At 41.1% G+C, this 26,149-nt stretch overlaps 1 protein-coding gene across 2 annotated transcripts; it reads left to right on the plus strand.

Moving 5' to 3' along the window:
- The first annotated feature begins 6 nt into the window (after positions 1–6).
- On the plus strand, positions 7–25,932 carry CABLES1 (Cdk5 and Abl enzyme substrate 1). Of its 2 annotated transcripts, XM_088676285.1 has the most exons (10): positions 7–29; positions 1,478–1,549; positions 6,137–6,229; positions 9,443–9,520; positions 12,143–12,245; positions 12,506–12,662; positions 13,423–13,526; positions 20,748–20,854; positions 21,845–22,052; positions 22,298–25,932. In XM_088676285.1, the coding sequence occupies exons 3-10, from the start codon at positions 6,201–6,203 to the stop codon at positions 22,436–22,438; spliced, it is 927 nt and encodes a 308-aa protein (XP_088532411.1). In that variant the 5' UTR covers positions 7–29; positions 1,478–1,549; positions 6,137–6,200; the 3' UTR covers positions 22,439–25,932. The 2 variants fall into 2 exon arrangements, with proteins under 2 accessions (XP_088532411.1, XP_088532412.1); XM_088676286.1 differs by lacking the exon at positions 9,443–9,520.
- Positions 25,933–26,149: the final 217 nt, after the last annotated feature.

Consider the following 26,149-nt stretch of genomic DNA (forward strand, 5'->3'; position numbering starts at 1 on the left):
AATAATGTTTCAGAGATTCCAAGTTAGCTGTAAACAAATCAAATTACTAATGCAGATAATGGAAGAGATGGCATTAGCTGTATTTCTGTGCATGTGTATTTGTGTGTATATAAATATCTAATAATTAGTGTAGTCTTATTTGTATAACCCTGTTAACAGGAAGCTATTTGTGCTATCTGAAATGTGGTAATGCCTTTTGATTCTTCTACAGGAGATAACAAACTTCTCCAACTTCCCTCCCAGGCAATCTGATTATAGTTCTTGTTTTGTTTTGTTTTTGTTTTGATTATGCAATCTGATACTATCTTTTGTATGTTCATTGTATGATACTCGTTTTTTTCTAGAACTGATTTTATCTTGCTGCATTTCCCCCCTCAAATTATTGAAGTTTAAGCATGTATGCTTAAAAAATATTGAGCAACAGGGCAGCAGGCCTAGTTTCCAAGGAAGATCTTCCTTTCATTCATGTCCCCTCACCCTCGCCACTTCCCTTTCTTCTTGTCTCCTCTGTAATGTGGCCACCTTCCTCTCTCCATTTTTTCTCCTGGTCCTTTTGTTGTTGCTCCTGCTTCAAAGATCATCCGAAAGCAGAGAGGACATAAAGGGAGCAGGAAGGCGAGCAATGTGAGCTGAAGATAGTGATTGACAACTCTCTCACCTGGCAACCTGCAAGGGGTCATAATTTGGCCCCAGGGCTGCAAGCTGCTGCTGAGTTTGAGATTCCAGAGTCGTAAAGGGAAATATTTTTTTCTCATACAACAGAAGAGGGCACCTTGTTTTCTGGTGTAAATAATTCTGCAAGTGGGAAGAGTACTGTTGTACTCTGGTCTGTTTGCAGCCTTCCCACAGACATCTGGTTGGCAATTGTGAGAAGAGAATGCTGGACTAGAAGGGTGGTTGGCCTGATCCAGGATCTTATGATCTGGATCTTATGATCTTAAAAACCAGGACAAACAAGGAGGAAACAAACAGGAAGGAAGAAACTCAGATGAAAGTTTAAGAAGACATTGGATTCAACAGAAAATGATGTTAGGGGCCACATGCATCCCCTGGGCTGCAGGTTGCCCACCTATGCAGGTTGCATAGGAAAACCTCACTAGCAGTTTGAAAAGCCTGAGGACAGGAGAACTGGTTTTTATATGGCATGTACCGGTACTATGCATATACAGATCCACAGGCTGAAATCTGGGCAACAAGTGTTTACTTTTAAAACACTTAGATCAAACTGGGGGTTTGAAGTAGTGAATATTTGCCCGAGATCATTTGAGATTTTGCAATATAACTTCTTGCATGACAGCCTTGTTTATGGTGAAGAGAAGTGTGAAGGAAACTAAGAAGCAGAAAAGTTTGTTCTATATTGCTATTTTAAATTAGCCCAGTTCAGCTCAGTTTTGTTTTAAAAAGTGTGTTATTATTTGTCAAGGTTGTGGCAATAAATTGTATATGGTTTTCATATTTAATTGTTCTCCCTTCACAGACGTCGGTTGATTTCCCAAAGGTCTTCACTGGAGACTTTAGAAGATATTGAGGAAAATGCTCCTTTACGGAGGTAACTATAACTATACAGTACAGAGTGTATGCATGTTGTTGTTTTTCTGGAAATGATTATGCCACTGGCATGCCTGGGCAAAAGGTTCTGCCCCCCTTGCTCACCAACTCCTCTGCCACTCTCCCCACATTAATCCCCTCGCTTTCCACTAAGCAACTATTAACCCCCCCTTTCATCTTCCCAACCTTATTTTTAAAGCCACTGCCCTCTTCTGCTTTGCACCCGTTCCCACCGTCATCCCTATGTACAGGCCAGGGCTTTACATGTGAACGTCTAAGAACTCTGCTGGACCAGACCAGAGGCACATCTAGTCCAGCATTGTTCTCACAGTGGCGAACCAGGTGCCCACAGGAAGCACATAACTAGGACTTGAGCGCAGTAGCTCTCTATATCTTCTCTTTCTATTCCCCTTCCCCTTTGGCCTTTATTTTGATGTTTGTTGTAATTTGGACAATTACGGAACTTTTTTAAAACTGCTATTGTTCCACCCAAGAACATGTGAAATAATTCTAGGGGCGGGGGGTGAGGGAAGAGATCAGGGCTGTGTCCATCACTCCTCCTCCTCTGCTTAGGTCACAAGGGATTCTGTGCATGCAAGGCTGACCCAATACATTTTGTGGGTTGAGATGAAGGAAAAGATGTCCCCACCCCTCATTAAACATAATGTAGAAGTGAACTGAATTGGTTCCACAGCTCTTCCACACTAGCTTCTGCTGGTAGGACTGACCCTCTTCTGTATGCATATAGATCAGGCACAGGCAAACTCAGGCCTCCAGACGTTTTGGGGCTCCAACTCCCATCATCCCTAGCTAACAGGACCGGTGGTCAGGGATGATGGGAGTTGTAGTCCCAAAACACCTGGAGGGCCGAGTTTGCCTATGCCTGATATAGATCCTGCCACATTGGCTTTTTTATAGGTTGAAATGAACACGTATAGCAAACTTGTAGAATTTAGTCCAGACCAAGGTCCACATTTTTTCATGGGCAACCTTCCGAACGCCGCATGCCACTGGGGACAAAATTGGGCACAACTTAGGCAAAAGTGAGCAGAGGATTAACACAGTTCAAGAACACATTCCATCCAGGCGAAAGCACTCGGGGAATGAGGCCTTGAGGGAGAAGGTGTGGCCAGGGGAAATTCTCAAGGACCAAACAGAAAGGTTTGGAGGGCTACATATGGCCCCCTAGATTTGACGGTCTCCACCCCTGCCGGACATAACAAGGAAGTGAGATTAGCAAGCGCAATTTAACTCTGTTATGTGTGAAGAGTCCTACTCACAAAATACAGACTCTGTTATAGCTTGGTCAGTGCAAAAAGAATGTAAACATTGGAGCTCTTTACAAGTACTGTTTTGATCACTGATGAATGTTCTATCCACAAAGAATTTCTTGGGACTGCTGAAGTGATACACATGGGCAGTTTGGGGCATACCTTATATAAATACAGTACAATGTTCTTTGACAACTCGTAGCTTTTAAGGTCTCTGTCCTGTAGCATCCGTCATTTCATGCCAAATATATTCATAATGCTGTAAACATGGGTGCCTCCAGAAGGCAAATTCGTTTGTAAAGACCTCTAGTTAGCCCACCAATGCAGTATGCTCTGTGATACTATGTGATACTGTGATACTATGTACCCTGTTAGAATCCAAACGCTGCATGACTGACTAATAATCTGTTTACCAATTCAGGATAGTGTTGCTCTTTCATCAAAGCATTTGTGTTCACCAGGGACAGAGGATCAATTGTAGCTGGGGCTTTGATAGGAACCTAAAACAAGCTCATAACATGAGGCAGCCTTGCTCAGAGTCAAAAAACTGTTTATTTACAACCCTTTCTTTTTTAACATGATGTTAATTATTTACAAAGGCAAAATAAAGAAATAACTTGCCAATCTCACCCTTCTATAAGGTTAGAAAGGGACACAAGTCAGACTCCTAAAAACTACACAAACTTTGAACTTGCTTGTGATAAAGAGAAAACGTTTTTATCAGTTGTGTTTGTCCTAGGTTTCCTATACAAAAATGAGCTAATAGAAACCATCACACTATCTGTTTGCTATCCTTGGAATTTGTTGTGTTTGCCTAGCCAATACATGCCATGCTTTCATTCATCCAAAGAGTGTTCATATTTTTCCATTGTACTTTTTAACATCCCTTAATACATTTTTTTCCAGCTTTTTAAGTTGCTTGTTTCAAACTATTCCAAAGGATCATTACTGTATCCAGGTGCACACCATAACCAGTTATTTCTTTTGTTTTATGAAGAAACAAACTAAAAAAAGCTCTTATTGAAATGCACTTGCAGTTGATAATGGAAGAAATGTGATATGATATGATATACGTTTTTTAGCAGTATAAGTACCATATTGGCCTGAATATAAGCCGTGCCCGAATATAAACCGCACCTTTAAAATAGGAGGGGGGGGGAGAGAAAAAAATACCTGAATATAAGCTGTTCCATTCCTCACTGCTTCTGGCTGCATACTGGGCTGGGGGGGGGGGCGCCCTACGTTGCCAGCGGCCTTTTCCCTTCCTCGCTCTCTCCCTTCCCAGCCTTGGGGGAGAGGACGGAGGACGGAGGACTACGAGCGGAGCGGGTGCCGCTTTGCCGCACTCCTGGCGCTGTTTGCCCTGTGGTCCTGGCTGCATACCGTAAGGCAGGGGTCAGCAAACGTTTCCAGCAGTGGGCCAGTCCACTGTCTCTCAGACCTTGTGGGGGGCCGGACTATATTTTGAAAAAAAAAATGAACAAATTCCTATGCCCCACAAATAACCCAGAGATGCATTTTAAATAAAAGCACACATTCTACTCATGTAAAAACCCGCTGATTCCTGGACCGTCCATGGGCCAGATTGAGAAGGTGATTGGGCCGCATCCAGCCCCCGGGCCTTAGTTTGGGGACCCCTGCCGTAAGGTCACAAATATAAGCCACACTTTAACTTTTCACTGTTGGAATTTGAGAAAAAAGTGAGGCTTATATTCAGGTCAATACAGAATTTAAAAAGTAACACACCCTGTGCATTTTGCCTGTGGTACAGCCCCTTGGCAAGACAGAATTTTTTCTCCATAGGACAAGGCCTGAGTAATATAGCTTATCAGTATTTACTACTGAAATCCACCCAATTCAAATTGAACAGAACCGTTTCCCCATCTCCCAAGGGTCAAAAAATCTGAATAGCAAAATCTGTTGCTTCCTCTTAATGAGACTGTTCTTTTTAGACCGTATGTAACAAAGCATTCATGAGGGCATTGTGAAGTGCCGTCATAAATTATTAAAATGCAGCTATAATTGCCCAAAGAAATAAATAATGTTTAATATTTCAGATTGTTTACTCGTGGTTCTCCTTCCAGTGGACTTCTGCTCGCAGTGGGGATTCTTCTAATTGGAGCCCATTGTGACTGCTGATAGGAATAGTTGAGTGGAGGGAGAAATGGCAGCATGGAAAGCTATGCCTGCTGAAAGTCTGTCTTTTGTACAACTATTAAAGGTGCAGGATCTCTGTCCTCTTTTCATCTGGCTACCCTGCCTAAAGCTGAATCAATGGCCCTCCATCAAATACATTGGATTTAAGATTGCTTGTCAGCAAAGGGCCATGTGACAATACACTTTTGAAGCCGAAAACATGCTCTCTGCGTGCTATCATATCCCTTCACTTCCATCTCGTCATTGTCATATTTTTGTGTGTTCCATTACATCAGTGCATTTATCCTATATACACCTCTCACGCCTATCCTCCGATCCCTTCCTAGACCACTGTATCCACTTGTCACAATTCATGCACCATCTGTTACCAATCAGTCCTCAGTTAATCGTGCTTTATCCTTTGCTCTTCCTCTGTTGGGTGCCTTTGATCTTTCTCTTCCCTTTGGTCCAACACATTACCTAGACGTAACACCTGTCCCATTCTGTGGTGCGTTTTGCACCGCTTTCCTACAGCTTAGGTTGTGTACACATTACTTGCTTTACACACAGGGCATTTCTCTCTCTCGCAATAATCAAAGCTGGTTTTAAGGGAAATGCATCAAAATGCAGTATAAGAAACAACAGGATAGATACACATTGTGGCTAATTTTGTGTATAGATCACTTCTCGAACCAGGGGATGGGAGCATACTGGATGCAGGGTAAATGGGAGTGTGTTAACAGACTTAAAAGGGGGGGGGGAGAGGAAGCAAACATATTTTAGAGAAGACCTCCTTGCACAATCCAGTTATTTTTGTTAGCAAAAGGAACTTTACCCATTATTAAAAACTGAAAAACATTTTGGTTTGCACTATTACAGAGAATTCTGATGGTTATGAAAATGCACATCATTCTTCCATTTCCCTATCTCATCTTTCCTAGGCTCTGTAACAGAATCCAGGAATTTCTGCTTTTTATTTTTAAATATACTGCTTCATTCTATTATTTTTTTAAAGCCCCTTTTGTTTCTAGACATTCTTGTTTTCGTTATTGCTACAGACTCCTGAGTGTGGAGGATGGTGAGCTGAATAATTTGTCTAGTCTTTCCTTCCTGCCTTTGTGTTGAGATATTTTGGCTATTCAGCAGAGAACTTAATTGGTTTCAATTGCTTTATTTTTCAGATGCCGGACTCTGTCAGGCTCACCCAGACCAAAGAACTTTAAGAAGGTTCATTTCATCAAGAATATGCGACAGAATGATACAAGGAATGGCAGGTATTTTGCAGGCAAAGAGCAATGTGCCTTTGTAGGAGACAACGATCATTTTTTACATGTGAAAATTGGATTCTGTATGCAGATCACCACATTTCCTAATCCAAGAATCCTCTGCAATGAAAAGCAAGATATATCCAGAGAATTACCTCTGTATTCTGTAGTCTTCAAGCTGGGCTACATGGTTAAAAAAAAATCATGTAAAAATCATTGCCCCAGGACCCGCAATGGCAAATTTTCCACTGCCCAGTGATAGTGTGTACAAGTGCTCACTGATGCAGGATAAACCCACAGTGAGCAACCTCTCCATCCTGGGCTACCACTGGATGTGGGTGGGGCTGCTAGCCACACTGCAAGCAGCATTGCAGGTGAGAGTTTATACACTTTTCAGTTGAAGGATAGAAGCTTTGTCCCATGGGTGCTTATCTCTATCCTACCTGTAACATGGTAGCCAGACATTATCTGTCTGGCAAAACACATTGGCAAGGGTAGCAGTTGAAATAAATTTCTCTTCTTGGTTACACTTTTGGTGTATGCTCTATAGGTGCAGGAATTATAAAGGGAGGCATGTTATAAGGAGATAAAATACAGTATTACGCAAGGGGCCTCACTTGGGCTTTAAAAATAGTGAGCAGGTGCCCTAGAAGCTAACTGAGGTTACACTGGGTGAGCAGCAGCCATCAAGAATCTCCAGGTATGAAAAGTACAGAATGGAGAGTGGGGACCAAAGCTTGTAATAATAATAATAATAATAATAATAATAATAATAATAATAATAATAATAATAATAATATATTATTTATACCCCGCCCATCTGGCTGGGTTTCCTCAGCCACTCTGGGCGGCTTCCAACCGAATATTAAAAACAGTACAGCATGCAAGGCTCTATCCAAGAGCGGATGTCTCTTCTGGTGCTTGCTAAGCTTTTGGAAGTAGTTAGGATGAATGTAGGGGCATAGTCAGGCCAAGGAATTTCAGCAACCTGCCTGAGGGGCTTTTGGTGGGTGAGGAGATACAGTACTTTGAGTGCTCCAAGTACCTAGTAGCTTTGGGTGCTAAAATGCCTTTGGAAAACAGAGAGCTCCTTTTTAGTAGCTAGATCCCTTGTCAGCCATTCACCATGAGAAGTGTTCCAACTTGTGAAAAAAATAAGGTACTGTACTGTATTGTTTTTGTGTTTATGAAACTTGCCTGAGCCATTTTGTGTTGACGGTTTAAGAACCCTGCTTCTGCCTCAGCAGCAGGCCACACTTCTGTTCAATCCTGTTTCCCAGCATGATTAATGTTTGGAGTTGACCAGATAGTTAAGCATGCTTCAGATTAAGAGTACAGCACACTGCATTGTAGAAACATAGGAAGCTGCCTTATACCACCAGGTCAGCCTGTTTGTCTGTCTAACACAATATATCCTACTCTGACTGGCAGCACTGAGACATTGAGGTCCTTCGCATCTTCTGCTGCCTGGGGCTTTTCAGCAGCAGTGCCAGGGCTGTAGCATGAGATCTTCTGCATTCAAAGTGTGTGCTCTCCCTCTGATACTTCCCCTAATGTTCATAGTGAGCTTTCTTTTGGTATGTAGTATCAAAGATATTTGCCCCACTGATGTGACTGAACATGCTTTGAAATACCTTTGGGTATTTGCCTCCTTGTAGAGCTATAGGCTAACTAAATCCTTTATACGTGTGAAGTTTCAACAAGGGTTTCTGTTTCATCACGAATACTTTTAATTTTAAGGGAAATGGCTGATCAGTATCTGCATCTTGTTCTATATTCCGATGCTGTGCTTTGTAGGACGTTTTCCTCTTTGCTTGCAATAGGACAACACAATTATAAGTAGAATTGCATGCTAATGATGATTTATAATCCTCACCTGAAGGGTGAAGAGTTCATTGTAAGTGGTTCCTGATGTTCACTGCTTGCACAATTGCATGCTGAGGTTAAAGGAGCATTCCTAGTAGGTTGGTATCTAACATGGCCTATTCCCTCCAGTTCTGTCTGCACTTACAGTTGGAAGCCTTGCACAATTCATGCAAAATTCATTGCATACAGGGACATTAGATTACATGCTCTGAAAAGGCTGGCAAGTCAGATGCTTTTGCAGACTTAATTACTGCTCTGAACTCCAGTAGTTAGTGTAAATTTTGTGTGGGAAACACCGTGGAGTGAAGCCATCTGTTTGATTTTAGATCTCTTAATGCAGAAGTGGTGGTATTGTCATCTGTTCGGCAGACTCCAATTATCGTTGCATTTATGAACTCTGGACTAGAGGACCCATTTATTTCTCAACCATTTCTGGCACAGCACTGTGTTTAAAAAACAAAAACAAAACACAGCTGTCTGACCCATTAATAGTTTCCCTTGGGCTGCCTTGTCAAAGATATGTGAAATTATGAAAGTGACAAAAAAACAGTGACAGTTGTTGGTTGTTTTCCTGGAGGCTTATGCCAGTAACCAGACCAAAACATCCAAAGACAGATACTTCTTCTTCTTCTTCTTCTTCTTCTTCTTCTTCTTCTTCTTCTTCTTCTTCTTCTTCTTCTTCTTCTTCTTCTTCTTCTTCTTCTTCTTCTTCTCTCTCTCTCTCTCTCTCTCTCTCTCTCTCTCTCTCTCTCTCTCTCTCTCTCTCTCTCTCACACACACACACACACACACACACACATACTTTCTTAAATATATTATTTGTAGAACTCAAAGTAAACCATGTTTGAACAAGTGAAGTAGGGTTACCAACTTATTTTTATTCAATTTCTTTAGCCAAAATTAAGAGGACCAGCTTTCACGTTATTAAAGTCACTCCCCCCCCCATTGACCGTTTGAATCTCAGGATGGTGCAGCAAGAGCAAACTAATTGTGGATATGCATTGGCCCAAGTCTCAAGCTTTTAATTCTGCACCCAGGCTGCTATGCATAAGGCTCTTTCCTCCTTTTGTCCCACTGGAGATATGATTAGTAGTGATCTCTCTTAAAGCACTGATAACCAAGTGTTAAGCCTCCCTTGTTCTATGTCACTTTATGGTGCTTGGCCTGTCAGATGTTGGTAAGTGCAACATACAGTGCAGTTTGTGAGTGAGAATAGATCCAGTTCGTCTGCAACAGTGCAATAGAAAGAAAAGTAGGATAGCGGAAAGCAGTTTTTGCCAAGCAAAGTTTTAAGTTTGAATTGAATTGCTGGATTTGCTACCCTCTATCATAGCCTTTACTTTATTTGTTTTCTAGAATAGTCCTTATTAGTGGCAGAAGATCCTTCTGCAGCATATTTTCAGTGCTGCCGTATCGGGACTGTAGCCATGTTGGGTATGTATATTTGTTTCATACCTGTTGAGTTTTTCTGGGTAAATGTTATGTGCTACATACATCAGGGATGTTGCAGATGACATTTCTAAAAAATGGTAAACTTAATTAAAAATGTTTGCCCATGACAGATGGTCAGTATTTGCACTTCCAAAAGAAGTGAACAGGAACTGCATTTGAGATCTGCAGTTGGCCTTATCACAATGTGGCATACTCTGAACCAAGTGAGAAGCTGCTGTGTGCTATAACTAGGAATCGTTTGTCTTTGAAATCAAAGAAAGTTATATTGTTATTTGTGATGTACAGAGTATTCATTAATAGTGTGGTGTATCTGAAATAAAGGTTTTTATAGATAGAGGTTGCACTTCAAACCAAATGCAATCCTTTAATCATACTTCTGGACTGTTCTGTCAGCTCTCAAAAATCGCTTTCTTTTTCTTAAAAAAAAAAAAGGTTCTTGAAAGGCCTGTGGTGTGTCAATCTGCACAACCATAGCACTAGAGATGAAGGATTGTAGTGCCAGTGCAGTGCCACAACTTCAAACTGGCACCAGTACAATCATGTTCCTTGGCATTGCAACACAGTGGGATTTTACCTTTCAAGTGGCCCAAGGGACTGTTGAAAGTCCATGTGCTGTGCTGCGGGGAACAGAGAGGAAGGGAATTGTACCTAAGGAAGTTCCGCCTCCTTTTGACGGGGCCTTGCAGTATGTTCTGAGAAAGCTTGCTTCTGTAGACTGTACCTCAAAATTTTATTCATTTGGTACCATCTCATCTGTACTGTACTTGTTGGCATTGGTCTCAAGAGACAGTGGAAGAGTGTGCCTTTGGGAGTAAAGTCAAACCATGGTAGTTACAGTGCCTGCTTTTGGCTGTAGAGACCAATACAGGAGAGACATGTTTTGTTGCAGCTGGGGCAGATGAAGGCACCAGTTGTGCTGCTACAGATGCACCATGGCGTATCTTCTCTCTGTTGTCATCCCAGTGGTCATTCTTCCTCTGGTCACTGCTGTGGGTGCATGACCTGACAGTCCTATTTCTAAGCACTGTGATTGTCTGCAAGGGATTCTCATATGGCAAGGCAGGGTTAATATTGCCAGCCTCTACCCTTCCTTCCCTTTCCATACCACTCTCAGGAAGGGCTTCCTGAGGACAGTATATTCTTAGGCAAGGTATTGTGTCCCTCCTCCTCCTCCTTTGGGTCCAAGCTCTTCTGATGGTCTTAAAATAATAATAATAAACAACAGCAACAACATTTTTTGTGCCAGGTATGCCTCTGGCCCCATCCATCACTAGTAGGTTTCCACATGCAAGCTTTAATGGTTAAAACCAACACTTTAAATTGTGCCCAGAAATTAATTAAAGGCCAATGGAGCTCTTTTAATACTGGAGAAATGCTCTCAGGGGCTTGCATCTACTTTTTCAAATTCCTCTTCTGAAACTGGTATTTGCCTTTGTACTAGTGGGAGATTCCTCCTCCTCCTCCTCCTCCTCCTCATTATTATTATTATTATTTTACCCCGCTCATCTGACTGGGTTGCCCTAGCCACACTGGGCAGCTTCCAACAAAAGATAAAAACACAATACATTAAAAACTTCCCTACACAGGTCTGCCTTCAGATGTCTTCAAAGAGTTATATAGATGTTAATGTCCTTGACATCCGATGGGACAGCGTTCCACGGGGCACCTACTCCAAACGAATCCAGTTTCTGAGGAGGAATTTTCCTCAGGACTGCAGCAGGAGAGGAAGGAGTAAAATTTCACCCATATGCTGTAGTCATCCTCTATACACAACTAACAACTATTTTTATTTTCAAAAACTGGTATGGTCACATTTAAGTCCACATTTAATTTGACCCTTACTCTCAGTTTCCATGAATTTGAAATAAGAGACTATTATAAGACTTCATCTGTCTACCACAAGGGTGGAGAACCTTATACTGTCAAAGGATTAATCTGCTGGGGCCTGCATGATGGCAGTACACAGGAACCAAAAGTGAGCAGGGCTACCCCCTTTCTTTCTGTCAGCCCCTTCTCTTTCTCCTTCTTCCACCCCCCAGCCCCCCCCCACCTACGGAAAGTTGGTGCCTCACGCAGCTTTTTGGCCACAAGTTCCTTCCCCAGGTCTCATAAGCAGGGGCCCCCCATATTTTGAACTGCATGTAAATACAGTGCATAAGATTTCAAAAAAAGCATTGTGTTCTGAGGCTTCTGTTGCACAAGCATTGGCTTTTCAATTTTGTTCTCAGGTTTTTAAAAAAATCTGGTTAATTTTTAATTGCGCTTTAAATTATTCACATGCTGAAGTGTTGGGCCATTGTTCTCCCTTAAAGAGAGAATGCCCCGCAGAACTCCCGCAAAGGTTTTTTTAGGTCCGTATCCATATTCAGATAATCCAATAAATGTTATTTCTGCTTAATGATACAAATGTGCTTGCTTCCCTGGGCAAGAATGTTCTGATTTTGTGTTCATTATTAGTATTAGCTTATAAAATTTTGGCAAGAGAGTCCTGTTCTACATAATTATCATTATTTTCTTACTTGTGTTTGAGAAAGGGCGTTGAACAAACAAAATTTATAACTAGTTACATGCAAAATATATTAACCACCGGCTTCTACTTCCCAGGGATATGAAAGCAGAAGGTGGGAGGCCATGCCATGTTGCAGCAGGGGTTTGCTTGAAAGACATAGTTGGCCTTGAAGGTGTGGAATTGGGAGCCAATGGGAAGGTAAGACTACTTATCCTACCAACATATAATCTCCTGAACCAAATGTCAAATCACATTTGTATCCTATAGTTAACTGTTTTTAAGCAACAGTATTCTCTTATTATTTTTAAGGAAACAGTGGCTTCTAAGCATCTGTAAAAATTCAAAACATTAAGTTCTTGAAATTCAGGTTTAAAGTAAACAGGTTCTGTACATGACCTTCTATGTTGTTGTAGAGCAATAAAAAAACAACATTGCGTGTCTCTTTTTCTTCTTCTTAGACTGTTTCTTACACCCAGTTTCTCTTCCCAACCAACGCTTTGGGAGGACGAAGAAACACGATAGACTCCACCTCATCCTTCTCACAATTTCGCAATGCAAGCCATCGTAGCCTTTCATTGGGAAGGGCTAACAGCACCCAAGGGAGCATGGATGGAGGTAACATTTTAGAATACATGTGCATTTGAGTCCTCAGCCTAAATGGAACTTTATGGAATAGATTGGCATGATTGTCTTCAGCTGCATTCCGTGAACCTCTGCAATCTTCCCCAAGCCCATGAGATCTAGCTATTGCACAACCCCTGGGCCCCACAACAGCTGCTGACCCTTCTAATATTGTTGGAAGATTTCGTGGTAGCTCATGACCGACACTCAGGGCACCCTGGAACTCTTTTAGCTGTATCTACCAGTAGCAAGGATTTTTGGCCGTTGTTGCATGACCTATGGACTGTGCACTCTCGAGTCCAGATATGTTAAAGGGTTGCTCAATGCAGTGCAGCCATTTGTACATTAGGGCTTTCATTAACATTGTTCTATCTTCAGTAAGTCCACTTATGAACATTATATGGAAATATATATATATCCATTGCTGTCTATTAATGGAGCTGATTTAAAATTCATAGATTACATTATGTTCATTCAGGTAGGAAGCCTGTAATCTTTCCCAATGCACATCTTCTGGCTTGTTTGGTTAAGTATGTTGCTTTTTTGCTTCAGTGCTCCTTGCCCATCCCTAGATTGCCACTGAAGACCACATCAACATTCACCTTCACAGTTTTAACTATACACTTCAGAAACTGAATTGCACAGGCAAAGGCAGTGTTTTGCAATTCGACTGTAAGCTTGTCTTCCATTATTTATTATTTTATGTCGCTCACATCCTTATGCAGTTGCTTGTATGCATTGATCTTCTTCATAGGCAGTGACCTGGGAGATTATATTGAGTACAACCCTAATCTTTTGGATGATCCTCAGTGGCCGTGTGGGAAGCACAAGCGGGTGTTAATATTCCCTTCATATATGGTGAGTAGTGTTTGATAATGTGACAAAATTGAACGTGAATTATACACTGGCTAAAACTTTGAAGCCTTAATTTGTCTTACTTAAACCGATTGCTCTTTATCTCTGCTGAGAGTAACAACTTAAGAATCCTAGTTATAAATGACAAATGCTTTGCCTTTGGGGATATGAAAGCTGCTGTGGATCAATGAAAGGGCAAACGACATTATGCTACTGTATTTCATTGGCCGAAAATCTAAGGTTTGTCATTTAGTTTATTTTTTTATTTTATTCAAAGAACATGTAACTATTTTCCTACTTAGCTCCTCTCGCCCACTCACTCTCTCCTTTTGATCTTAGTCTCTTTCCCACACACTTTATACATGAACACAGCATACGAAGATACCGTAAAACATGGCGCCCATTGTCACATCTAATTTGGCTCTTAAAACTACTGTATACAGTAGCAGATAGGCCTGTAGTCCTGAATAGAATACAGCTTTAATTACCACATTTCACAAGTGGGCAGAGTAAAGAGTAGCCCTTATGTCAGCATGGAACATTTTGTTCTCTCTATGTTGAGCTCTGGTGTGTAATTAAACTTTCATTAGTTGGCAGGCTTTTGTCATTAGAGCTTGGCAGCTGCAGCCTTATAGAAATTATTGTCTCTTATGGGTGTGGACACAAACTAAGTGGAGTGAGTGAGACAAGGAAACACACACACACACACACACACACACTCATATTGGGGTGTGGGAGCACTGAGACATATGAGATGGTCAGGACAAGTAGTGGTGTAAATTGGCTTTTGTCTACTGCATTCAGAATAAAGCAACAGTTAGGCATTGTCTCTTCTGTTATTCTAGCCTTTTGAATAGAATTCTGTCAGCAGGATGGATGGAATTATAACGGACCAAGTGACAACTACAGAATTTGATACAATAATAATAAATAATAATTTAATTTATATCCCGCCCATCTTGCTGGGTTTCCTCAGCCACTCTGAGCGGCTTACAACATATATAAAAACACAGCAAAGCATCAAGCGTTAAAAAACAAAATATCCTACATGAGCAACAAATAGAAACCAATAATAATAACAACATAATAACAACAATAACAATAAGGTGAAAGAGACACCATGTGGTGCATTTTCACCAGCGATATCAAGAATGTAGTTTAGTATGGAACTTGTCACTTGAGATTCTGATTATGTTCTAGGAGGCTAGACTTAATTCGTCTCGTGCTGGAACCGCAGTTTCCACCAAGTGTATGTATGAAACTGTGTATGCAGAAGTCATACACTTAGAATTAAATATAATGGTGTTTCTTCGTAACTGCTGAAAGAGTACCAGGAGCTCAGTCTTTCCACATACAAATTTGGACCTGGTTACCCCCAATTTCAGTACAGTATTTATTTGGAATGGGGTAGGAAGAGAGTGTAATTTAGCTTTGCTATAGTTAAACAATTGGGAGTCGGGAATCCTTGCTGATCTACTGCAAATCACCCAGAGATGTACCACCAGTAGATCCCAATCTTCTGCCCACCATGCTTTAGGAAGGACAGAAGACAAGCTTGGACTGCAGTTTGGCTACATTTGAATTGCCATCTTTTTCCCCTGATGGAATCTCTGTGCTTTTAAAACACCTGAACAGCAGGCAGAAATACAACAGATGCTGCTTGCCAACAAATATTCTTCTTAAACCAGAGAACATGTTCTATAATAAATCATCACACAACCATCTGCCATAGGAATCATAGAATCAGCAGACTTTTATTTTTTTATTTTTATAAAGTTGGTACAATTTTCCTTTTCTTTTTTGCTGCTGTTTACAGTGTGGCAACATGCAAGCAGTTGGTGGAGACAGGCACTTTTCAGACTGATTAACTGTTTCAGTTTTATGTGCCTTCTTGATTATAATGCCAACTCCTGTATCTAGGATACTATAAGGGATGCAAATGTGTAATATTGATTTACCGAGAACACTTAAAAAGTACAAGCTGGTGATAATTTTCTTGACAAATGTCACTTGTGCTTTCCATGTAGAGGCACCAAATATTTCTTTATTCCTGCAGTACAGTCTGGCATAAAATATTCAGTTGCCTTTTGCAGTGATCCTTTTCTTCTGGTGATGATAAAAGGAATCCCCAAGACTGTATTTAAAATTCTGTCACAGACCTTGGGCACATAAACTATTCATAATTTCCATGAAGCAGAGAGCCACAACCACAGCTGCTCTACATTACCTATGTAGAGCCTATCCTTTATACTACATACAGGCTTCATGGTACTGAATTGTGCTATCACAGTTGCACACACACAATTCATTCTTTCAGTTTTGAAAGGTTACTAGCACGAACATTGATGAAGTATTGGATGGGTTCAGTCCAAAGCAATTTAGTCATGCTTAAGTCTCATTGAAAACCCTTGGACTTGAGATTATTATGGTTTTTCTTTTTTACATTAATTTCAATGTGAAGCACAACTGGATGCAAACTCGTTGTGTTTTGACAAATGAGAGAAGGGATGACATTTGACAAATCAGTTGGAGGAAGCTCTGTAGCTCAGTGGTGTAGCACACAGTTTGTGTGCAGAAGTTCCAGTGCCCAGTCCATGCACCTCCCGGTTGGGCTGGGAAAGACCCCTGCCTGAAACCTAGTTAAGCTGCTGCCAGTCACTGTTAACAGGACTCAGTCACAGTGCTGGACGTTTTGCAGAGTGATTTTACCAACTATGAAACCAAATCAGTAGGTCTGGTCGTTAATATTCTCATCTACATTTATGGCATTTGAGTGCAGCTCAATGCACCTATGAACGGAGCGACTTCATCTGAACCACAACTGTTGCTGCCACATGATATTAGGTGTGCAGACATAGAAAAATGTGCATGGCTAATGTTTCTTACAATACTTAGAGGGAGCTTTCTTCCAATGGGTTAGTGCAGGCACCCCCAAACTTCAGCCCTCCAGATGTTTTGGACTACAATTCCCATCATCCCTGACCACTGGTCCTGTTAGCTAGGGATCATGCGAGTTGTAGGCCAAAACATCTGGAGGGCCGCAGTTTGGGGATGCCTGGGTTAGTGACTTGAGTTATATTTCTGATTTTTTTTTCTGGCTTGGAAATTATTGTAGAAAACAAGTCTGTCTAGGGATGGATATCTACCGTACTACTTGATTTTGCTTCAACTTCTTATATTTTTGGTTGCTGGACAACTTCCAAGAATGATTCAGAATAACTTTAGATTGCAAAGAAGTCTCCACAATTATTTGTCTCAATGGTAGGCCATGGCAAAGGCTCAGACTACAGGAGGGCAGCTCATAGTTTAGCTGTTCATTCCACCAAAGGCAATGGCAGGTCACTGCTGTGTTTGCTGTGTCTGGCTGCAGAATTGAATGCCTGCCAGGATAAATAGCTACCAGTTCCAGTGGATGCATGCCAGCTTTTCTCCCAAGTTTTAAGTGCTAACAATATTTTCATGTCCCTTGCTTTTTAAGGACATGCCATATTAATATATGCGACTCACTTTAGGGACTTACCAAACCAACCATATTCTAAAAGGTAATATAATTTGCTGTTGCAGTTTGAGAAGCTGGAATGTAAGAGAAAGCTAGTGTACACAATATATATAGGCAGAACTGGAGGGTGTTGGTAGCCTTTTCTGTCAAGTACTGAGCCCTAACAACTGAACAGAAATAACAGAATTAATATATTAAGGGAGGAAGGGCCCTTCCAGTGTAAAGGATGTGACACTTAGCATTCCTCTGAATCCATTAGCTTAGTAAGTACCAGTGATATTCGTCATGGGGCACTTTCATAAAAACAACATACGTACACATGAATATCTGAGAGAGGGCACTTCCTTGCCTGAATTGTTTCTGAACTAATTTATAAACCATTTTGGAATATATTCGTGAATTTCCCTGTAGACTTGTGCAGTTTCTTTCTTGGCATTTACTCAAAAGAATACTGAAAGTGTAATAGCGTAGCACTCAGACTTCTTTTTCTAAACGTTTTGCACAAGTGTTATGTACTTCGGGGGGAAACAGAACTCTGTACTTGGACTTTGGGAATAGATAGAAAAGGTCAGCATCTGGCCAAACATATGTTGTTCTATAAAGTGTGCTGTGTCACTCAGTGTTCCTGCTACCCAGAATTCCAAGGTGCACTTTTCAAACCATCCAGTTTAAATGATATCATAGAAAAGTGTGTGAATGGTTTTGCAGTTTTCGTGGGAAGAACAGGCAAAGGCTTAACTTGAAGTAAGAGGAGAGTGACCCAACGTATATACACCTTAAAACTTGTAGCTTCTACAACAGATGGAGAACCTCTGGCCTTCTAGATGTTGTTGGAACTACAACTCCCATCATATCTGATCATTGGCCAAGCTTGCAGAACAATTCCGTACATGTCTACTCAAAAGTAAACTCCGCTGATTCAGTGGGACGTAATTCCAGGTTATCTCGCATTATTATCTTGGTCCCAGCTCCTGCCAACCTAGCAGTTCGAAAGCACGTCAAAATGCAAGTAGATAAATAGGAACCGCTACAGCGGGAAGGTAAACGGTGTTTCCATGTGCTGCTCTGGTTTGCCAGAAGCGGCTTTGTCATGCTGGCCACATGACCTGGAAGCTATACGCCGGCTCCCTCGGCCAATAATGCGAGATGAGCGCGCAACCCCAGAGTCGGTCACGACTGGACCTAATGGTCAGGGGTCCCTTTACCTTTACCTAATTCCAGGTTAAGTGTATGTTGGAGTGTTGCCTTAATTACCAAAGAAACATAGGGCAAGAAAGGAAGTATATTCAGGAAGCAGCAATTTTAGGCACATCCGATATGTGTGCAATTGTGCACACGTGCATCATGTCGAAACCGAGAGTGACCCGAAAGGAGTGGGGTGGAGGCGGAATAGGGTGTTTGCAGGCTTTTCCAGTGGTGTTTCGAATATATGCAATTTTACTTAAACATGCAGTGCCTTGGAACATAAATTGGGAGTTGCCTGTATGTCAAGGCAGTCTGTTACTATAAGTAGTTTCTTAATCACAACAACACTATCTTCATATCAGCTTTGGCAAAACTATAGCAGAATTTCTAATATCAGCTTCCTTCACCTGCTCATCTCTCAGTATAAGATATGTCATCACTTACCAAGAGTTTCCTCTGTTGTCTACATCAAACAAGGCAGTCTCTATGCAAGAGAACAAATGGGTAGACTTTATAAATGGAACCACTCAGAACCAATGGGAGAATATTTTGAGTTACCTAAATGTCACTATACTTCAATAAAAATACTTTAGAGCAGAGGTTTTCAATCTTAATGAGTCCATGGCTCCCTTGACCAATTACATTCTTTCTGCAGCACCCCTGGGGGGCTCAGGACTCCAGTTATGTCACCCCTTGCCTGCAGAGCAGGCAGCCTCTCACCCTTTTTCAAACACCCTCCCTTGTGGAATGTTTCCCCAGCCTCCTCTCCTTGGGAGTTCTCTGGGCAGCTGCAGCCGCTGCTGCTGCCCCTCATCTCTGAGCTGCCCCCCAACCCCAAAGAGAGGTGCCTCCTCATATTGCCCCACAGTGGCCTGGGAAGAGGATGCCCCAGTGTTAATGGCCCAAAGGAGGCTAGCCGAAGGTGAACGTGAGGCCAGCATCTTACCTTGGAAGGCAGCAGTGGCAGCAGCAGGCACTGCTGGCACTGCATGGTGGAAAGGCTCCCCTTCAGCATTGGGCACTCAGCTCCCAGGCAAGCCTTGCACACAGCAAGCACAAGTAAGGCTAGTGCAGCGCATATTTGCCTCCCACTTGTCTGTCCATTCCCAACAGCAAGGGCTAGTGGACTGGCTGACTGGGCTCCCTCACCCGCTTGCTTGCTTACTCTGAGGCCACCTCAGCTCCTGGCAACCTGCACCCCCTAGCCAGCCCCAGAGGCACCACTCACCTGGGGAACTTGTAGCCAGGGCTGCTGCAACAAACAGCCACGAAAGCTTTTGGGATGCAGAGATGCAAGAGGGCCTCAGAGGAGGGAAGGAAAGAGGGACAGAGGCCAGTGTTGCCTGCGGCACCCGTCACCATCATACAAGGCACCCCAGGGTGCCAGGGCACACTGGCTGAAAAGCACTGCTTTAGAGGGAAACTTTAGTGTAAAATTACTGAGCTAAAATTTCATCAGCAAATTTAATTATTTTAATTCAGACTTAATTGGGACTCTGAGGTTCTTTCCCACTGCAGGTGTTAATTTAACATGCCATAGCTGAAAAGATAGTATTCTCAATAGTACCAGCTCATGTAAATATGGGCACCTCTCAGTATTTTGCAAGGGGGAAAGAGCATATTAAGAAATGTAAAGTATTTTTCCTTATTGGTAAATTTACATAGAAATTCTGAAACATTCTATCTCAAGTATCTTCTTAAAGATAAGTCAAATAATATTACCCTGGCCGTGGCAAAATTTCTCTTGCAGCTAATAGGAAATAGAAATCAACATGCTTTGGATAAAATTTAGTGACAGCCTTGGAATCTCTGTATCTCTGCTGCATTCTGCTTTTGAACCTGTTTTGTGGGTCTTTGAACAGTAACAAAGAATGTGTATTATTAAAGTGGTTTTAAGCATTCTGTTGCTCTAGCACAACAAAGCCACTTTTTGTAAAAAAAAACCAAAACTTTAACTTTTTGCAGTTTACGAAAGTGATGGGGAAGTACATTGAAAAGTGTGAGCTGAATGTATACAGAAAGATGTATAAACTTCCTGCAAGCAAATGAAGATGAATGCGGAATGAGTGTATGTTCTCATATAACCTCCCCACAAACTAATGAGAGTGAATGCTCCAAAAATAGGTTATCTAGAGGAGCACTATAAGAGTGATCCATTCATTAACCTGTTGCTACCCTTGCATTTATGGCCTCTTGACCCTACTGTTTACAACAAAAATAAAGTGTAAATGTGGGTGGGTGCATGTGCACACACATACCAAGTAACAATCACAACATGCATTTGATAAAATGAATTCTAGATCATGACTGTTTATGCCAAGGTAGCAATTTTTTAAAGTACCAAATAATCTTCTGTTGCATTTTATGGTGATGGAATAAAATTGATGTCCCTCTGAAACAATAATCTTCTTGATGGCTATTGCCGGAGTGTACTTAAGATCATTTTTAAGATAACAACATGCAACTATTACTTATTTTTGCACATTCTACTGGAAATTTTGAGAAAATTCACCTTGAATTCCCCCCCTGATCTTTTACAGACAACAGTAATTGATTATGTGAAGCCATCAGACCTTAAGAAAGATATGAATGAGACCTTCAAGGAAAAGTTTCCTTACATCAAGCTGACACTCAGTAAAATAAGAAGGTACCATTGCTACGCAGCTACCCTTAATAGGTTTGGTAGATTGAAGTAAAATATTAACAGTAGGTTTTCTGAAAGGCCTCCAAAGGCCATTGTTACAGAAGAAACCATCTGTTTGCTTAGACTAAATATATATTATGGTCCTGCAGTGTTTTTAAATATCTAAAGGAACAGAAAGGTAAGAACAAGGATGTGAATGTTCTTGTGAAAGCTGCTGAAAAACGGAGTTTCTGAAATTAGTGAAAGCTGTTGCAACCAAATGATAGTAAGACTTAATCGTGGGTATATTTTAATAGTTGAAAGGTTTTTCTTCTATTGTTGAATTGAAGACGTGTTGGTACAAAGATGTCTGCTGCATTGCAAACTTCACAAATTGTTATTTCTCAGTGTTCAGCAGGCTCCTAGAGTTGCATACAGGGAAGCACAACAAGGTACAGATGTGATGGCAAAATATTCCATTAATAATTATGAGCAGCCAAGGCCACCATAGGGGGGTATGGGAATACAATGGGATAATGTCGTGCTGTATCCTTTGTGCCCCTGTCCTATTTGTACAGGTGTTGTATCAACACCTTTTCCATCCTCTGCACCAGCAGATATTTAAAAGTTAGGGAGCAGAAGGAATTATGGAAGAGCTGTCATTGGGCCAGAACATTAGTATTTCAGGAACTCCAATTCCTTTGCCTGCTTCTGTTTCCTTGCCTCCAGTCCACCGTCTTGTCCAATATGATGGAAGTTAGACATTCAAGACTTGCAATAATATTTTTGGACCAAAAACGAAGGATATTATTATTATTATTATTTTATTTTGTTTCAAATTCAATGTTCAGAAATTCAGGGGACACTTTACATTTGCAGGTGCTGAGAGTGAAGCATAGCAGTACGATATATTGGCAGTTTACTGGTGGTGTTTAGGCAAGCCTTCTGAATTATAGGTATTGCTAGTACAATCTTTGAGTTTCTTCAGCAACACACGTTTCCCTCCCCTTTCAGCCTGAAGCGAGAGATGCGCAAACTAGCTCAAGAAGACTGTGGTTTTGAGGAACCCACCGTGGCTATGGCCTTCGTCTATTTTGAGAAGCTTGCTCTCAAGGGGAAACTCAACAAGCAGAACAGAAAGCTCTGTGCTGGAGCATGTGTCCTACTAGCTGCCAAAATCGGCAGTGACCTCAAAAAGCATGATGTGAAACATCTTATCGATGTAAGTACCTCCAGGCCACAAACCTTTGCCCAAAAAAGTAGCAGTGAAGGAGGGTTGACCCAGCAGATGGAAGGAATTGCTATGTTTTCATTATATCATGCACTGGCCTTTGTTTGTTAGCTGCTTCAGAAAGGCTAGATGTAATTTTAAGACCAAAAATACCTATTTTAAACTTGAAAGTGCAATTGGAAGAAGCTGTTTAAAGTACATGACTAATACCACCAATCTGTTTGGCTTTGTTGTAGAAACTGGAAGAGAAGTTCCGATTGAACAGGAGGGAGCTGATTGCCTTTGAATTCCCAGTGTTAGTGGCCTTGGAATTCGCTCTCCATCTACCTGAACATGAAGTGATGCCACATTATAGACGCTTGATCCAGAATTCCTAGCACAGGCTACCCTTCCAAGAAGAGGGAGGGGTTTAAAAACTTTTTGTTCCCTGTTGAGCTCAGAAGAGCAGCAGTTACTACTGGAAATGCAAAAATAGGGGCACAGATGCCCCAACACCCTTTGTTCTCTTTTCAGTGCAGCTTTTCAACCTGATCGTAGGAATAATTCCTTAAGACTCTCAGGCTAGACGAACTGTTTTAACTACTCGACGCAAGTGATGAATGAGTTGCATGTGAGTGAGCAGTGGGTGGAGCAGATTCACACCACTTGGACAAAAAAAAGAAAAAGAACTTCCTTGAGTTCCCCATAAACTTTCCTGCGAGTAGAAGGAAGATAAAACAGCAGCCTTCATTTCACACTTTATTTAAACTATACATACTGCTCCTGTGGAAACCTCATCAGCTTTCCTAGAAGCAGTTTCCATAGTACAAAAGGATTCCTAAAGCAATGACAGGTTGCGGAAGATACCTTCACTGTGTCAACAACGTGCCAATCTATTTTTGTATCTGTTATTGAAAGTGCACTTTTCCTGGTGGGTGGGACGATGATTTAGTTGAGAGATGCTGAGCAGGTTTGGAATCAGGTGGAAGGAAGCCTTGGATCATTGCTAGAATTTTGTTTACTAAAGGCCAGAGGACAACTTTTCTCTATTTGCTAAAAGACATAATTACTGAAAGGGAGGTAATCTGGGTTCATTTGAATAACCAGGCATCCCTGGTTATTAGTTTGTTTTCCCTGCATCAGCATCTTTTATTTTTTATATATAGATTACACTACTTTTAAAAAAAAGTATGACACCTACAAGTGAGAAACCAACAGCTGCTTTTATGTTTTCACTTTTGTATGTGATGCCATTCAAATGTTCAGTATGGAAGAGAGATGACATTTTGAAAGTGTCTTGTTTTAAGCCACATGCATACTTCTAACCTCTGTACTTTCCCTCTGTGGAGATGGTTAGACTTGCACTCTGTAGTGTTTGTATTTTGTGCTCTATGTTAGAGTGCATTCTGAGGCACGTTGATGGTGCTGTATGTTTAAACAGTGTTTTTTAAAAACCAACTTGTACAGCCAAGGACCAGAATTGGCAGCCTAGGGCCTTGATAACAGACACTTGCCTCAAGTGTGGGTAATTTTTTGTTGCTGCTGCTGTTGTTTTTAAATAGAATTGGCTGTACAAATCAAATTTCAGAGTAGGGGGGGGGCACTGAAATTGTTACATTTTTTCATACTCCTCCAGATACTTCACTACTTTGCAAACTTATAGTACTTTAATTGTGTTCATAAATTACAAAACCCAGGCTGAGATGCAAAGCTTATACAATCCCCATGTATGTTCTGTTTTCTAAATATTTGTATGTGTGCATTTGGGGTTGTATATAATGTAGCACTAAGGTGAATGTTCTGCCTGGAGACGAATTTCTCCTTGAGCAAGGGAACATTCCTGCCCTCTTCCCACCCCCCACCCCCCACGAACAGCCTAAACATGTTCTGAGGCTTTCTCCAGCCCTCTAGAGCAATTTGGGGGCAGTGAGGGGCATGTGCAGGAGGAGGAGAGCGGGGAAATCCCGTTGGATAGCACTAATCCTTGTGCTAGCCCAACTATTTAGTTACATTCCGCCTGCATGTGTATATGTGTGTATATACATGCGTATGCACACATATACACAATATGAGAAGATAATGACAGCTGGATGTTCTTGCTACTATGCTAGAGGACATGCAACAAAGAATTAAATTTACTATTTTTATATGTAGTTAATGTACATGTCCCACTTTCTAGTGCAGATTCAGTTAACACAGTTCTTGGCTGACACATTGACTTCAATAAAGTTGAGTATTTTACTGTTTATAGCATAATACAATTAATTGAGCAACAGTTGTGCCCACCAATATAATTACCCCCCCCCAATAGCAGTCATTAGCGACACTGGAAATGACAGAAGTTGGGAACAAAAGTAGAGCCAATACAATACAAAACTCCATTGAAACCTGTAGATTTTGAAACAAAAATCCACTTTATTGGTGTAGCTCTGCTTCCTCTTTTTGGCTTTCAAACACGAATGCTCCATTGTCTGACTTGTATATTGCAAGTATAAACTAAAAATATATTGAATGATACATCCGTTAGAGGAACTAAGAATAAAATTCTGTTGTTAAAGTAAAAAAAAACTACCAGCTCCAGAATTCTCGCTCACTTGCCCTCTTCCACATTCATGTATTTCCATAAGCTGGTTTGAAGAATGGAGAAAAACACTATATAGTTTTCTGCAACTTCAAGGAAATTAAGGGAATTTGCATTTTCTGCATCTTCATTTAGCCGAACCCCAAAAATGTATATTCTGCATAGCCTCAAGACCATAAGCTATTCCGCAGTGCATAGTTTAAAGGTTTATTGATTAGAACAATTGTTACCATTTAAAAAGATTTCACTTTAGGGTGGGTCTGGCTTCAGCTGTGGTCCAGTGCATATTATTTGGAGGGCCTAAGACCCAAGTGCATACATAAGATAACACAGGATGTTTTATCATTCCTTTACCGTTATCATTTTGCATGAAAAGACTGTTCTTTGATGGCAAAATTCAGAGTGGAGAATAATGGCACTTTGTAAACCAAAGGAACACCCTGTGCTCTGGCCACCTCCTAACCCGAAACAGCATCTGTGCCTTCAACAATTTTGGGAGAAAGTGACCCCCCGTCCCTGGACCCTCTGTTGCTGCGGAGAGCTATTCACCCACATTCCTCTCCTATTTGCTGTGGGGCAGTATCCCTGTTAATATGGAATCCCTCCTCCTTTAAAAAGAGGTGGTGCAGACTGCATAGTGGGTGTGAATCCTTGGCTGATGCCTTTCTGAGGCTACCAGGGACAGAAAGTACACCACTGCAGTCCCATTACGTCAGTGTGGGTTTGCGTAGTGCAAATGCAGTTCTAAATCCTTTCAATATCTATGCAGGTTTATGCAGAGTCAAGATATGGAAATTAGCCCTCATCAGCAAACTGGACAGGATTCTTGAATGGCATGTTCATTGGAAACATCCTGCTTTCGTTTGCAGAAAAAACTTTGTAGCATAAATTGAAGCCATACTGATGAAATGTCAATGCACAAAACATGACTGAAGTAAACTATAGTAATTCTCCCTTCTTTCTCCAAGATTGCATTAAAAATAGCAATGAAATGGTGAATAAAAGAAAAAAGTTTTATTTTTGTTTCTCAACCAAGAATTTTGACTTGTAAATAGTTCCATAAAAAAAAAAAAGACATGGGCTTTTAGAAAATCCATTTCTTTTCTCTTCATAATGTTTTGAGATGATGTACTATGCACTGTATTGTACAGATTATTATTTTGAAAAGCTGTTCTCTCTGCATACACCCAAGCAAGTGAAACTTTTCAAAAGCTCTGCCTGCCTACAGTGTTACACAAATTGTGGGGTGGTGGTGGTGCAGGAACAATGAGGCCGCCGATACCTAAATACAGTATGTCTTTTAAGATTAAATTGTTGGTGTCTCTCACTTTATTGCTACCATTACATTCCTGAAGTGTTCATTATTCAGTGGATTTTTAAAATTCTGTAACTCAAATGAAAAGAAAAACAAGTGATTATCAAGTAGGCTTAGCATAGTGTAACAGCTTTTGTTTACGTCTATATTGTTCACAGGAAAAAGAAAGTGAAGTCTTGATAGCAGTGCAAAAGCATTGCAATACAACAGCAA

This window comes from Zootoca vivipara, chromosome 8 (assembly GCF_965207765.1).
Source record: "Zootoca vivipara chromosome 8, rZooViv2.hap1.1, whole genome shotgun sequence".
Classification (NCBI taxonomy): Eukaryota; Metazoa; Chordata; class Lepidosauria; order Squamata; family Lacertidae; genus Zootoca; species Zootoca vivipara.